Source organism: Abrus precatorius, unplaced genomic scaffold (genome assembly GCF_003935025.1).
Source record: "Abrus precatorius isolate BTA unplaced genomic scaffold, Abrus_2018 Scaffold3, whole genome shotgun sequence".
Taxonomy (NCBI): domain Eukaryota; kingdom Viridiplantae; phylum Streptophyta; class Magnoliopsida; order Fabales; family Fabaceae; genus Abrus; species Abrus precatorius.
In genome coordinates, this window is record NW_020874373.1 from 5,868,879 (window position 1) to 5,884,858 (window position 15,980).

Consider the following 15,980-nt stretch of genomic DNA (forward strand, 5'->3'; position numbering starts at 1 on the left):
CAAACTCATGTGTATGTATAGTCTTTTCATTCCCTTTTGCACCATTTTTTCAAGAAATTTTATGCATTGATGGGACTTTGGAACCTCACTGCTGCTTTAACAATATCGAACACGTTAATTTCATCTCTCTTTACTTGTCTTTCTGCAAAAATACTATTCGCCACTTTTAAATTTGAATATTTATTTGAATTTTTAAATTGAAATAGCAAAAGAAAACGTTCATTTTTGTCTGGGAGTTGAAATAGTTTATTGCTGATATTTTTCATTTCTTGATTATTCAAACTGAAACTGTACCTCAATCACGGGTCTACACTTGTATTAATGGGTAAATAAGCAGCACAAATCCCAGTTAAGACCTGTTTTATGTTGATATATAGTCTATAAACTAAAGACTATGTTTAAGTATAAAGTTGTAAACTAATAAGTTTCTCATTTAAATTTAAAGTTAAAAAATATACAAGAAAAACATTTTTGACAGGAAGAAGAATTATAATTCTCGTTATAATTTATTATTATTCTTAAATTATTGCAAATTCATGTATTTTGAAGAAGAATAAAGTCTCGTAGTAATAATAATAATAATAATAATAATAATAATAATAATAATAATAATATATATACTTAATTTTAATTTTTTATTTTATTTATATTTAACGGTTAGTAAAATAATAAATTATAACTTGTTAAATATAAATTAAATAAAAAATTTATATTAAATATAAAATTTTTTAGACCTATATGTGAAAAAATTATGCCCATATATATATCATTAAAAATGTAAAACATATCTGTCAATCAATAAAAGGTTGGAGGGTTATTTTCTACTCGTTGACAAAATAAACCATTTGTCACTCTTCCACTCAGTTTTCTCTATTTAGTTTTTATATAACTCATTAATATTATTTGAATAATGGTAATGCAAATTTTTTTTCTTCTATTATTCTTCTAAGTCCATGTCTTTAGCCTATTGTAATCATACATTCATGCTCTATGATAAGTAAAACAGGGAACTAGGAAAATGAAGAAGAAAATATAAATAAATTAAAAAATATATTATTTCAATGAATAAAAAAAATCTCTTGATTTATTTAGATTAACAAAAAGAATAAATAAATATTTATGATAATCATAATAAAATAAAATAATCTAAAAAAATCCTAATAAAAATAATTATATTATATAAATCATTTAAAATAAAATAAAAAACCCAAATTATTCGTCTCTCTATCCTAAATTATAAGAATGTTCTCTCTCCTCGATTCAAACATGTAAAGGGTAAACCTTGTTACTTTTTCCTAGTTCCCTTCCTGAACTAAATAATTCATTAATATGTTTTGAAGAAGCTAATTATCACTGTTTTGATAGTTCACAAGTCATACAAATAATCATTTATTTTATTTTATTTTTGTGAGGAAATTTTACTCCACAAAGATGGTGAAATATGTTGTGGGAATTTGGCCAGCTAGCCAGCATGAATGGTCCCCTCTGCATTCTGACAAACTTGGAGTATTATTAGGCACTGTGGTTCAATGTTGAAAATGTCAATGTCGTCCTCCACCAATAAAATATTTTAAAAAATGCAGGTAAAATTAGTATTCATCCTTAAGTATAATTTAAATTTAATTTATTTTTCATTTAATGAAAATTTTAAACTATTTTTCACGTTAGTGTTTTATTTTATATCTTATTTTATGTTTTAAACTTTTTATTAATTTTTTCTAACATTATTTAACAATACAATGGTGTGTAAGAGCTTTGTGTGTTTAGTTAACTCACATAATTTTTATAATTTTAATAAATTTTAAATAATAGTAAAATTTGTGTTATATATATACCAACGGCATTTTTGTAGTTTGGTTGCTTTCATTCTTTGTCATTACTTATTTGCAATTGGTTGGCATTGTTATCATCGATCCTTATTGACCCTTCTGAAGAAGCTGACATAAGGAATAAAAAGCAGACTCAGTCTATACTATACATATAAACAACAATACAAAGTTGAAAGAACGTCCCAAACAGTAACGTTCAAGTACAATCTCTGTAAGAGTTTGTGTTTGAGGATATTCATTAAAATAATTTAATTATTAAAAATTATGATAAAGATAACTCTGTCATATCTTTTTTTTAAATTACTTTTAATTTTTAACTAATATTATAAAATTACTTATTAATTTCCTCTTTCTTTTTTCAATAAGACAAAAATATTAATATGGATATATGGAATGCCTAAACTCATACATAGTTCAAAAGTTTAGAAAGTTACAAAGAATTTATACACGAGAATTTTCTTAACCCAAACAAAAAAAAAGGAAAAAAAAATCATAATATTCTTTTGTATGTAATGATACAAAGAATAGGGCATTCATTATTTAACTCTAAATCTATTAACCTTAATTATTCTTTAAGATAAATTTGGATATATAATTTATTTAAGAATTTACCGAATAATTTTTTACATGAAAACTTATATTATAAATTTTATTAAAATAAATTTAAAAAGTATGTAAATTATAAATTATTTTTATAAACTACACGTAAATTCTTTCAAATGTCTCAATAGTCGATTTATTAAAATTTTGTCATGTAACATGGCTTCTTTTTTACTAAAACAGAGAGAAAAGATATCATCTGCATATCATAGAACATACTGGAGTAATGTTATGTTAAATATTGTTTTGTCACAAAAAAAATTACATAAAAGGATAAAATATTATGAAAAAAGAATACCATCATTGTCTGGATTTTTTTAAAATGCATGATCCCTTAAACTAACATAAATTTATATTAAAATATTACAGTAAAAAAGGTTAAACAGATATTAATAGTGAGATTATGATGTGCATGCAATTGTTTAAGAACACTAGAGGATTTTGATCCATTGGTTTCTTATAGGTTTTGGGTGGTTCACATATCGAGAGGGTGCATGGAAGGAATAACTCGTTCTTAACCTGAAATCACTGTATTTCTGTAAAGGCAACCTTATTGTTAAGGCTGAAAGATTCTCATCAATCATTCTAAGCAAAAGTTTCAATCACTCAGATTTTAATTTAAGTCGGAAGTTGCACTTAGTACATATATACATGTACATGTGGGACACTCCTTCTCATTCCTCAATAATGAACACTTCTCGCAGGTACATGCATGGAGAGAGATATAAAGTCACCAGAGATAATGTAATTAGAGAAGAAAATAGAAATTTTAAAAATTATAATATGAATAAATCTCAAGTCTCAAGAGATCTTTTCTAATACATTAAGCTTTTAATTAAGAAGTAATATTAATTAATTATTATCTTATCAGTATATAAAGCGGTAATTCTAAATATGTCACTTGTTCTCTCGTTTTCTCCGATTCATATACTTACAAACGTTTTTGTTGACTTAAATATTAGAGTATATTCATCTTCTTTCATTGTTAGAGATCGCATTCATCAATCATCATGCGAAATATTCTCTAAGATCCACTTAACAACAGGTTGGATCCAATTAATGAGATAGAACGAATCATAAAGACTTTGTTAATCTTAATAACTTGTTAGGTTCACCCTTAAATTACCCCAAACATGTACACAATATATATGCTATTTTTTTCTGTCTCCTATTCTAAAAAGGGCCAAACAATTAATCATGAACTCCTCGTGTTTTAGATCTTTAAATATTCGCCTTTTTAAAGAAATGGTACCAATTGGTTTACAGTCATATATGTGAATGTTCAAGAGACAAGCACAGCATAATTAAAAGAATATATCAACACCATTTTTTAGAATTAATTTTAAGACATTAAAATTAATATTTTTATGGAAAATTAATTACATAAAAATATATAAATATTTTACTTTTTACATTTTATTTTAATAATCAAAATTAGCAAGTTTTATTAAAAATATAATAAAAAAATTATTTGTAAAAAAAAAAAGCTTTAAATACTTAAAGTTAATTATAAATACTGATATAACTAAAATCGACAATTAAATCAAGTGAAAAGAAAGGTTAAATGGACTTGTGAGCATATTAGGAAAAGAAAAATAAAAGTAATACGTCAATCACATGATCATGGGTTACAGCCATTTTATAATTATAAAGTTGTACATCATTTTCTTGCTTTAATATAACGTTATGTATGAATCAACACACGAGATATGACTATAAATTAAGACAGAAATCATGACATGATTTTCTGATTCAAATGATGCATTTGCCGACAAGAGCTAATTAACAAATTTCCAAACCCTAATAAGGTTCTTAGGTCCACGCCGTTTATAAGGGTGTGCGACCCTAAAAAACACCTACTATTCACTACAAAGGTTTGTTTGTTTTATAATTAAAATATTACTTTCTGTATTTTTTAATAAAATATATAATTTAAATTAATTTATATGTATATTTTAATTATATTCAAATTAAATTAAGTTTACTTGACTTTAATTGAAAGAAACACCTATACTTTCCTCTTAGTTTTCAATTTTTTAAGGGTATATCACTTTTGTAAATATGCATATGATAAATATTTCTCAAAATAAAATAGTGATTGGGCATGTAAAAAGGGGAGGAAGGTGATGAAGATTGCTTTTGCACATAAAATAAAACTTATGGCATGGTTAGATCCTCGTAGAGTTCTTTTTGTTGGCGTTTGGTAGATAGTGATAAAAAGAAAAACTAGATGGGTGAGTTGGATGTGCAATGATGGTTAAACTTTTAGCCTTTTGTGTTCCACTTTTATTTCAAATTTTGAAATCCTTTTTCTTTTCTGTCCTCCTTTTATTCCTTATTAATAATTTGAGATAGAAAAATGAATGAAAAAGAAAAGAGCACATACTTTTGGATTGAACCTCATATTATATTCAGTACTCCCACAAAGTAGAATCATTTGGGGAATTTCAGTAGCTTTTAACGGTCTTTTGCAATTATTGGTTACTTGCTTGCATGATGTGTGGTTTTTTCCCTTCTTCTTTTATTTTTCTGGAACAGTATATTTTATTTGTATTTTGGTTCGAGAAATTTGCTTCATTTGAATGTTAATGCATAGAAATAAATCAAGGTCATGTTTTATTTCTTCTGTGATTAAAGCTTTAAAACGAATATACACAAATAAAACAGCTAATAAACATGCACAAACAACCCTGATTTATGAAAATATAATGGCTTGATTATGCTATTATTTTTTAATTTATGTGTAATTTTAATTGCTCAAATTTTATTTTTTTAATTTATAAAGGAACGAGTGCTCAAATTTTAGAATAAACAGCAATAAAGTGTAGCTTAATGACAGAAAAAAGTGCTTTTTAAAATCATTATGTAACTTTAAATAATCTTATGTCTAGATCATTTGCGTACGATTTTATGACCAAAATTTACTTCATTTTCATTTATTTTATGTTTATAATATAAAATTAAAGCATATTTATGCATTATCGAATCAACTCCATTAATTCATAAGGTGATTTTAACAAGTTTCAAGTTCTCACACGACAAATAAAATTAGCTTTATTATTTTAGATAGAATTTTAAAGCCAATAGTAAGGGATACTTTATTTCAAATTCTAGGGTCTTAAAATCAACAAATACTATTCAAGATTAGTTGTCATTGACAATGAAAGTTGTAGGGAAAGAAAAAACACAGAGTCATTTCATAGTTGTTTCTTTTTCCCAACATTTCATAGTTGTTCAAGAAATTCATCTACGACAAAAGTAATTAAACCGTAACATTTATTTATCTATAAAAGAAATAGAGTGTAATTGAACATCTTTGATGGTAGAAAAAGTGTAGTTTAAATTCATATAGTATTGAGTGGCATATATGATGAGTTTGATGTAAGCAAACATTTGGATAGTTGAAAAAGTGGGATTCTCACTTTTGCGATAAAAACAAAGGGAAGAAGTGGCATGAAATGATATGTGAGTGTGATTGTGAGCTAAGTGTAGGAAATGGGACCCTAACGAAATTGCTTGGTGGAATCCATAATGCATTGTATTGCATGTATCCACTGTCTTTCATCACTTCACTTCACTTCATTTACACTCCAAACTTACACTTAAAAAGGCGCCAAGTGCGGAGAGACAAACTACTTTTTCATTCCCACATATGAAATTTCCTCGAAATGTTTTCAGTTTGTTCTTTTCGCATTCAATTTTAATACCATTCGCTTTTGCATGACCTACTTTGACTCTCTCTTTTTTGTTTTTGCATTAATTCAATTTATTTTATCTATTTTTTTCACTTTAATTCTCAAGATTGGGTTTGGAGACTAACAAATAATAAACTTTTATCAGAAAATAGTTAATTTATTACATTAAAGTCATAAAAGTGAGATCAATATGTTTTTTTAACTAAAAAAAACTATTTTTAATGTTTAAACTCAAGTTGAGGTTAATATTTTCTATACACCTTTTTATTTAACTTCTTTATAAGCTCTAGCGCTTAAACTTATTAAAGTTTGGTTTATTTGTTTTTAAAATGCTAAAATGATATTTTATGATTGAAAAATCTCATAATTTTAAAATTAATCCAAATTTTATCAAAATTTGAGAAGCGATTCAACAAAATTAATGAGATAATAATGCTACAATAAAAATGCTAGTAACACAATTTTAGTTATCAATTAAAATTTATTAAAAATATAAAAATTAAATGAGTTACACTCTTTCTTACTCTTAATTTAATATTTTTATATCATAATTTTATAATTTTTAATAAATTTAATCAATAATTTCAAATATATTTTAAAAAAGTGTTACAAAATATATTCTTTAACACTGCTCAATAATACTTCAATTTATATATGTATACAGTTGGATTGCCATAAATTCTTTAAAACTTGTGGGGACAATTGCCCCCACCCCTCTCATACATAACTCTGTCACTGTCAAAATCATTACGTTGGAAATTTGCCCCTGTTAATTAAAGAATCATAAACTTCCCTGAAAGTTACGTCTTAGGGTACAATCATGAAAAATCCAGTTACACCAAAGAAATGGGGGTTTAAAAAGATGGGTAGATACAAAGAAGTCTGTATTCCATAAATAATAAAATAATAATTATTAATTAAAATATATATTTAAAAATATTAAATTTAGAATAGTCATATAATATACCTTTAATTTTTATCCTAAAAATTTAATTTAACAATATTTTTGCGGTGCACAATAAATTCATTGATAAATAAGTAAATGAATAAATAATTGAATAATTTAACTAAAGCTAAAAATGAATAAAAAATTATTAGCAAAATAGTTTTTAAAAAAATTATCAAATAAAATTTCATTTTAACTTTACTTAATAGTTTTAAATCAATCTCTTTCAATGAAGACAATAGATGGTTTTATTAAATAAAAACGAGAATATTAAAAATAAAACATTATTGTTATTTGTCAAAAAAATGATTCCATTCCAATAATATTTCATAGAAAAAGAAAATGCAAAATTGTTGCAGAGATTTTACTTTACATCATTGAAAACTGGAACCAAGTATCCAAGCAAAAATCTGGTACTAATCCAAAAAGTTGACCCAAACTCAAAGGCCTGAGTCGAAAGAAATCGGATGATAAATGCTAATCACCCATAACTCTGTAATGCTCCACATAACTAAGCCTTTTATTGTAGAAAGTATAGGTAAAAGGCCAATCTATTGGGCTATCAGTATATTTAATTATTAAAATTAAAATTTTACAAAGGAGACATAAGGGGGGAAGAGTAAAAATTAAGTTATAAAAAAATAGTGTTACTGTTAATTCTTTATGCTTGAAATCCCTTTGTTTACAAATTTCTCTTTCCTGTCACGTTTTCTCTTTCAATGAACGACTAAAAGAAGGAAGGTGACCGGTCCCCAAGAGCTTTCATATAAGAAAAGAAAATTATGAATTCACGGAAAATCATGTCGACTAATTGATGTGCAGTTTTTGTTGAATAAGTTGTGTATTATTTAGGATCCATTTGGATTACCGTTCACTTAACAGAGCTTGCATTAGGAGACAAGACTTAGATTATAGTTAATTATGAAACATATTCAGTGGAAGCTAAGTTCTTCAATTCTGAAAAATGGGGTTACAAACTTATACAACCAAATCCTTAGTAATTTTCTTCAGCTTCACCCTACGGGAATGCATCCTAAATTTTTTAGACTTGGCAGCATCGATTTTAAACTGTCTCCGGGATCGGAATAAGAACCGCCAACAGCGTGGGTTCCAAGGAATTAAGATAACGTCACACGAAAGGTTTTAGTGATAATAAATTATTAATAAAATTTTGCAATCGTAAACGTGATTTTTAAAAGTATAAGCGACGGCATATTTCGATCATTCGACGGCTGATATGTGTAAAAGAATCTGTACAAAATCTAAAGCTTAGATAGCCATTCCATTTCGGCTACAAGATATCAAGATTCCGCATGGTAGCAGGTTATAATATCATTAGTCCATTGGAAATGATATTGGATTTGCATTATTTCAAGACGAGTTTGCATTGTGCTGAAAAAGTTGGTGGAGGGTATTAGGATTTGCTATAATGGTGTTGCAAAACTCAAGTTTAAAATAGAACATCTTTGTGTTCTTTACAGTATTCTCCATACAAATAAATGTTAAATTATCATAAAAGATTTCCTGCATCCTGCTTGATGCAGAAATTATTTACATTCATCATAAACATAAACATAAATGTTCAAGGAAAATAATTACCAGAGGAGTAGGCATCCGCTCCTGACTATGCTGTTCCAATGTCAATCATCCTAGACAGCATAAATGGTGAAAATCAATCTACAATTCAGTCCAGACAATCTATAAATTATATCATAATTCAACAGTATCAAATTCAGTCCAGACAATCTATAAACTATATCATCATTCAACAATATCAAAAGGAGTAGTATAAATGCCTGAAATTCATTATTAGATTTCATAGAACAAAATTCAGAAGTTGCAGATATAACACATACGTTCAAAGAAAAAGTGGTGTGCATATCTGAAGAACAACAAATGTAACGGAAGTCATTATTAGATTTCATGGTAAAAAATTAGAAGTTGCAAACTGCAATAAGACATTGACGTGAGATAGTGAAAATATACCAGTCTTGATAGAGCCGTTACTTTTTAATTGCACTAAACTGGAATTTGAGGCAGAGAGCTTTTGTAACATCCATGAAAGCATGAATGAATCTCACCTAGGACTAAAAATTGTGATAAATATTCCAATATCAATAAAATTTCAGAGACCAGGAACATAAAACTCAAAAATATGAATGATACATGCATGTTCATGATTCCTTGTTCTTCTATTGTTTAAATTTAAATATTTAGTACAGGTTTTGCAATGACAAAAGCTGTGACAATAGTAACAAGAGATAGCATCCAACAAACAGTAGAGTTAACACCCAGAATTACCAATGCAATGGGAAGCCTAACAGATATTACGTTGTTAAAAAGAGAAGATAGATGATGAAAATAAAATAAATAAATAAATAAATAAAGCATGCCCCATAACATTTCCAACACTGAAGCCATCACCTATATGCACTGGGAGTGCTCTTCCAATGGTATTGAGCTGCACATCGCAATGAACCTTACCAATCAAGGGGTAGAAAAATATTGTAATTGACAGAACATATGTATAATATTTGCCAAAACCACTCTTTGGCTTACTTCTTAAAAGGCCAAGATCACACATATACAAATTTATTTAACTCAATAAATAGTTGGTTGAGGAAGGCACCAACTATTTCACTCAAAGGTTGGATTTTACCAAACATTAATATTAAGTTCAAGTTGAATTTGCCAAAAACTAATTTTATCATCTCACTCAAAATTTACAATTATTAAGACTGAAAGTTCAATCAGAAGAACTTACAGGTGGTATTATGGAAAATCGCAGTGAAGAGAAAAGTAGATGTTGTGGTGAAACAAAGATGGGCCAGATTTGCAAGTTGATGTTTATTACGCCTATTCAGCTAGTGCATCTATGTTTATGTGAAAAGATATTTTCACACATACTTTTTTTTTGGGCTAACTTGATCCCTTTTGAAACTGTAAATTTTCAATCTGAGCATATTTTATTTTTCCATCCAATTTGAAGGCTAGACTGTTCAGACAATGCGGGATTTATCAATAGATGGAAAATTAGCAAATGAAAGAAGTATAGAGCTAAGCCAAAAAAAAAAGAGGGGAAAAGTGGTGAAAATATTCTTACTTAGCAATCTCATCAATATCCAACTATATATATTAGAAAGAGCCTGTCACAACCAATCATATCATATGAAACAAGGCCTACACATAGCAGCAACAATATTTTAAAAAATAGAGGATTTTACCATGAAACTGGAGACATCAATGTTTCAGCCTAAAGTTTATCATTGGTGGGCATTATCACAAGGAAAAGAAAATAATATAAGAACTTAGAGCTCAAAACAGATAGAATATAAGACTTACAGGGCAATTTAATGAAAGTACTTTGCCATAAAAGTGAATCCATATCAAGAAAGACAAATTCAGATCACAGATACCACAAAATTGTCTACAAAAAGAAACTTGAAAAATTATCTTTATATTTTATACTATTATTACAATCAGTCCATGAAGTTCAGACCCATTAAGCTTGGAACTCATAAAGCTTACATTCCAATTCTTAAGACTTATTCAAGACTAGAAGTACAAAGAGAGCATCACAAATCACTCATTCTCACCATTTACAGCAAAGGCTGGACAGGACCTCATGACCAATTTCATAATAGCACCGATACCTACTATGCTGATGAACAACATCTTAAAATTTAATTCCCCAGAGACTAGTTACAAGGAAGAACCCCTTCAGATGATATCAATACGTATATTATATACTATATAGCCTAACTTTATCTTCCTATGATATATCTACTATCCCAGAATGCTTTCTGCAGGATTTTGCATATTCACATCACTAGGAATCCAGATGACCAAGATAAAAAACACTAATAGGAGGATGAATCATCTTAGCAGGGGAACACTTTCATGGTGTCACATCCATATATACGCATAAAGAACACTCAAAATTTAAAAAGAAAATCACTAAATCACTTCAAAACAATTTTTTTTAGTCTTGATTCTGGAATGAAAAAGTTCTAACATTTTGTTATTCTTTCATCCATTTTCCCTAGGAACAACAACAGTAAACAAATATAAATTCAAAACAGATGCCTCAATGGCATTGACTCAATGCTGGTACAGGAAGCCTACCCAAACACCACTTTGAAGTAAAAGTTCTTAATCGAGACGTAAGCTCCAATTAGCTCTTCGGGGCAGGATCCAAATGGGCCCCTTAATCTAAAGCATATTATACCATTAGTTCATTGGAAATGAATTTGGATTTGCACTATTGCGAGGTGACAATGTCCAATAATAAGATTATAACAAATTCTAGGAAAAGATAAAAACAATTATCAGAGCAGAAGGCATCAACTCCTGACAAATCACCTGACCATGCTACTCTAACATGAATCATACGACTGCATTAAAAGGTGAAAATCAATCTACAGTCCAGTCAAAACTATACTATAATTCAACTATATCAAAAGCACAGGTGAAAATACAATAAAATTCATTAGATATTAAGGAACAAAAAAAGAAGTGGCAGATATAATACATAATCCAGTCAAGTTTAAAGAAAATCTGATACATATCTAAAGCACTATTTCGAATATAATGAAGTTGTCAGGTTTCACATGCAGAGATCAAAAGTTGCAGATATAATACATAACCCAGTAGCGCCCAAAGAAAAATTGGTACGCAGGGGATCTGTGCCTTTCAAATTTCCCCTCTGTAACCTCCAGATCCAAAATAATCCTTTCTATTATTTGCAATTGCCATACTCTTCTGATGCTCTAATTTGGGACAATCACGGATGCGATGACCAAGGCCACCACAATATGCACATCCCTTGACCCCACTTATATCTGTGATTTCATCATTATCTTCCATTGGATCGTTCAGCTCGGCCAAAACTGGGGGAATTCTTTGTTTCGCTTCTTGCAAGAGGTGTTTCAAATCAAGTAGAGTTGTCTCACTTTGATTCTTGTTAATAAATGTTGTGGCTATACCTGTCTTGCCACATCTTCCAGTCCGTCCAATCCTATGGACATAATTTTCAATTTCCGCAGGCATGTCGTAGTTAATTACATGCTGAATATCGGGAAAATCCAAACCTTTGGATGCAACATCTGTAGCTACCAACACATCTTTCTTTCCAGCCTTAAAAGCCGCAATTGCGTACTCCCTCTCTTCCTGATCCTTGCCTCCGTGAATGGCCACTGCTTCGACTCCTTTCAATAGAAGGTATTCATGGATGTCATCGACATCAGCCTTGTTCTCACAGAATATCAGAACGGGAGGTGGGGTTTTTTGCAGGCACTCAAGAAGATAAACTATCTTCGCCTCTTGCTTAACATACTCAACCTCCTGAATCACATCAAGATTGGCAGCACCCGCACGACCCACATTGACAATAATAGGTTTCACCAAAGCACTCCTAGCAAAGTTCTGAATTTTGGTAGGCATAGTGGCAGAAAACAAGAGAGTCTGCCTTTGAGCCTTGAAGTGATCAAAAACTTCCCTTATGTCATCTTCAAATCCCAAATCCACCAAACGATCGGCCTCGTCCAACGTCAAATACCTACAGTTATCAAGATTCATCTTCTTCTTGGCCAGCATATCCTTCAACCTCCCGGGAGTGGCAACAACAATATGAACACCCTTCTTCACAATCTCGAGCTGTGACCTCATATCAACTCCACCAATACAAAGCAAAGGCCTAAGCTCTGGATATCCAGCTTCCCTCAAAGGTATCAAGAACTGCTCCACCACTTCATAAGTCTGCCTCGCGAGTTCCCTCGATGGACAAACAATCAAACCAAATGGACCTTCTCCGGGAACAATAGGCATCATGATCTCCTCTTGCATTGCCACCATGATCATTGGCAACACAAAAACCAGGGTTTTTCCAGACCCAGTGAATGCAATTCCAATCATATCCCTCCCTGATAATATAACAGGAAGCCCTTGAACCTGAATGGGCGTTGGTTGCACAATCCCCTTAGCTTTCAATTTCTTCAAAACAGGTTCAGGAAACCTCATATCCTTAAAATTCTTAATTGGGGGAGGAATATCGTCACCATCAACAATTATATGCCACTGCTTCCGAATCAAATCGCATTCCTTCTTCGACATCCTTCGCACGTGCAAAGGCGGTTTCCAACCAGTGAGCAAGGGTTCAGTGTACGTGATACCCTTGGCTAATTCACGAACGGACATTAGGGTTTTTCTGTCAGACAAATTCTCAATCATCTCCTTCTCTTGTTGAATGATCTGTTCTGTGACGCTGATCTCGGGTTGTTCTCGTTTCATCTGCGATGCCTTGACCAGAAGACTGGGCTTGGTTTCGGCGACTCTTAACTTCTCTAAATCATCGTCAATGGCAGCGGAGGCCTTCCCTTTGCGTTGGAGAATCTTCTGAGCCTCCATAGCTCGACGCTTCGCCACAGGAACGTACTCAACGTAATCATCGTCTTCTTCCATTATTGCCACCGATTCCACCGTGTGTCAATGCTCTCAACTCTCAGCAGGGTGTAGCAACACAGAAAGTGTAGGAATCGTGTACAGTAGCAGTAGAACGGAACACAGCGCTAGGGTTTCAGACTATGAACTTCAATTTGGGGACATGTGATTACGGTATCCACGGTTTAGTTGCAATTTTAGGGAGTGCATGGACACGGACACTGAAATACCTAATATTACTTTTTATTTTTTTAAAACTATTTTTACAAGTTAAAATTAATTTATATTTTTAAAAAAAATAAGTTACTTTTAGTTTATAAAAATAGTTTTATCATCTTTTATAATTTTTTTCTTATTAACAAACTTACCTAAATGGAATATTTATGTTATACTTAACTCACATTTATTGGGCTTTGAAAAAACGAATCCGATTGTGAAAAGCCGAAGAGGAAATAAGAAGTTTAGAGTTTATTTTTTTTAATTTCTATTTTTAAAAATATAATATAATATAAATTTGTATTGTATTTTATTTTTAAAAACATATTTTTTTTTAATAACAGAAACAAATGTACTCTTAATTTGTGCAATGTAAAAGAAAATGAATAAAAATTTAAGACATGAGATAAAAGAAAAAGTCTGGAAAATAAAAGAGAAGAAATAGCATAAAAATAATAAAAGAAGAAAAAAAATATTCCCTTAAATTTGCTTGCTCATTTACGTTTAAACCCAATAACTCAACTCTTAATAATTTGAAAACGATATTAAAGTTAAAAATTAAAATGTTAAATAACTGTGATTCATAATAATATGGATTAATAGGTTTGTGAAGAATATGAGTTGCTGTTAAATACAGGCTTTTTATTGTTATTGACGGGGGAAATTACGAGGAGGAAAATAGAAAGATAAAAATTTGAGAAAAACTAAATATATTTCAAAATATTAAACTCACACATTCATAATATATGTCTTATTTAATCGTTAAAAAATAATCAAATGAGTATTTTATTATTATTGTTCGTTGAGATGTTGTTTTTGATAGCTTACTATGAATATGGTTAAGAAAAAATATCATGCATCATTTAGATAATTTAACAAAAAAACATATTAATCGAAAGTTTATTTTTATGCCAAAGGGTGACAACAAAATTTTAAAGTTGTGGCTTAATTTATGTAAATTATTTAAATCCTTAATAACTACTAACTTAAATTTAGTAACGTTGTCCTTTTTGCGATTTTTTTTATATAACTTTTCTTTTTCATGGGATAGTATAAATGAATTAATTTCACCTAATTAATTGACTTGAGAAGATCACTACGAGAACAAAGCTTTCCCTCACAGTACCTATTTTATCATTATTTCTTATTATTTTTTATTTTTCCACTAAAAAACAATCTAAAAAAGGAACAGTGTTCAATGTCGCAATGTGTGTGTGGCAATCATAGAATGTCATCCGAGAATCACGTTTAGCTGTAGGCAACATCCCCAGCCCGTCAACGGTCCTTGATCCTATGGTCCCACTCGACGAGGAGTTTATCACCGTCCGTTCAATATCACATCCTCAATTAGCACTAAAGTAAAATTAAAGTTCCTAATCAGGCTACTAATATTTTGGGTCCCACGATTAGATCCCATTATGCCTTTTAGTTTGTATTTCCCTTTCCTTGGCAACAGCGGAAAAACAAAACAACAGATTCTTGTGCCTGTTTGGTTCCCAGTTAAATCAATGACCCTATCACATTATAGCTTTCCTTTCTCACCCTAACTTGTGGCCTATACTCAATAGTATAATTTGTGATTACATTTTTGTATTTTGAGAAAAATAGTTAGCATGTGTTTTAATTAAAAGGGTTTAAATAATAATTTGAAGTTTTTTTTTTCTATCAACATTATAATTTTATATTTTAAATGAGAATATAACGCGTTCTGTATTAATTGTTGTTTCCCGCAAAAATTAAAAAACATTAAAAAGAGAGAAAAAAAGAGCTACGCCTTACACCTTGGGCTCACTTCATTTATTGCTTATAAATATCTTAATAAAGATTCTCACCATTTAAGAAAAAATTATATTAATTAAAAGTTTTTTATTGTTTTTTTTAGTGCATAAGAGGATAGACTCTAATACCTAACACGGCTATAAAAGTAAACTCTCACTATATATCTTGCAAAAATTAATCCTCTTCATTTTCTTTAAGAAATGGAAATTTCTATTGTAATAAATTTTATAATTAGATAAAAAAATTGAAAGTATCTAAACCCGTATCATGCCTTAAAAAATATGTAAGTCAATATAAAATTCATGAGCAGTGTTAATAAAATGAGTTATCTTAAGTATTAATTCATTGTTTATAGTTGTAGTTGAAGAAATTATTTTACATTTTGTTTGGATTAAATGGTGAAATAAAAAGGAAGGAAAATGAAAGAAAAAAGATCGAATAAAATAGAGATAAAATAATAATAAAATTATGTATGTT

General features: G+C 29.5%; 1 protein-coding gene across 3 annotated transcripts; it reads right to left on the minus strand.

Annotated features, from left to right (window-relative positions):
- Positions 1–8,444: 8,444 nt before the first annotated feature.
- LOC113861876 (DEAD-box ATP-dependent RNA helicase 35) lies at positions 8,445–13,718 on the minus strand. 3 transcript variants are annotated; one of them, XR_003504363.1, is made up of 3 exons: positions 11,712–13,701; positions 9,057–9,157; positions 8,445–8,719 (listed from the first exon to the last, which is right to left on the minus strand). XR_003504363.1 is itself a non-coding variant. In XM_027494963.1 (2 exons), the coding sequence occupies exons 1-2, from the start codon at positions 13,527–13,529 to the stop codon at positions 11,763–11,765; spliced, it is 1,629 nt and encodes a 542-aa protein (XP_027350764.1). In that variant the 5' UTR covers positions 13,530–13,684; the 3' UTR covers positions 10,515–11,762. The 3 variants fall into 3 exon arrangements, 2 of the variants coding, with proteins under 2 accessions (XP_027350763.1, XP_027350764.1); XM_027494963.1 differs by lacking the exons at positions 8,445–8,719; positions 9,057–9,157 and having other exon boundaries at positions 10,515–13,301; positions 13,440–13,684; XM_027494962.1 differs by lacking the exons at positions 8,445–8,719; positions 9,057–9,157 and having other exon boundaries at positions 9,995–13,718.
- Between the last annotated feature and the right edge of the window lie 2,262 nt (positions 13,719–15,980).

Bases quoted from the DNA above. Each gene is read 5' to 3' on its own strand.
- LOC113861876 (XM_027494962.1), bottom strand. From the start codon at position 13,529: ATGGAAGAAGACGATGATTACGTTGAGTACGTTCCTGTGGCGAAGCGT.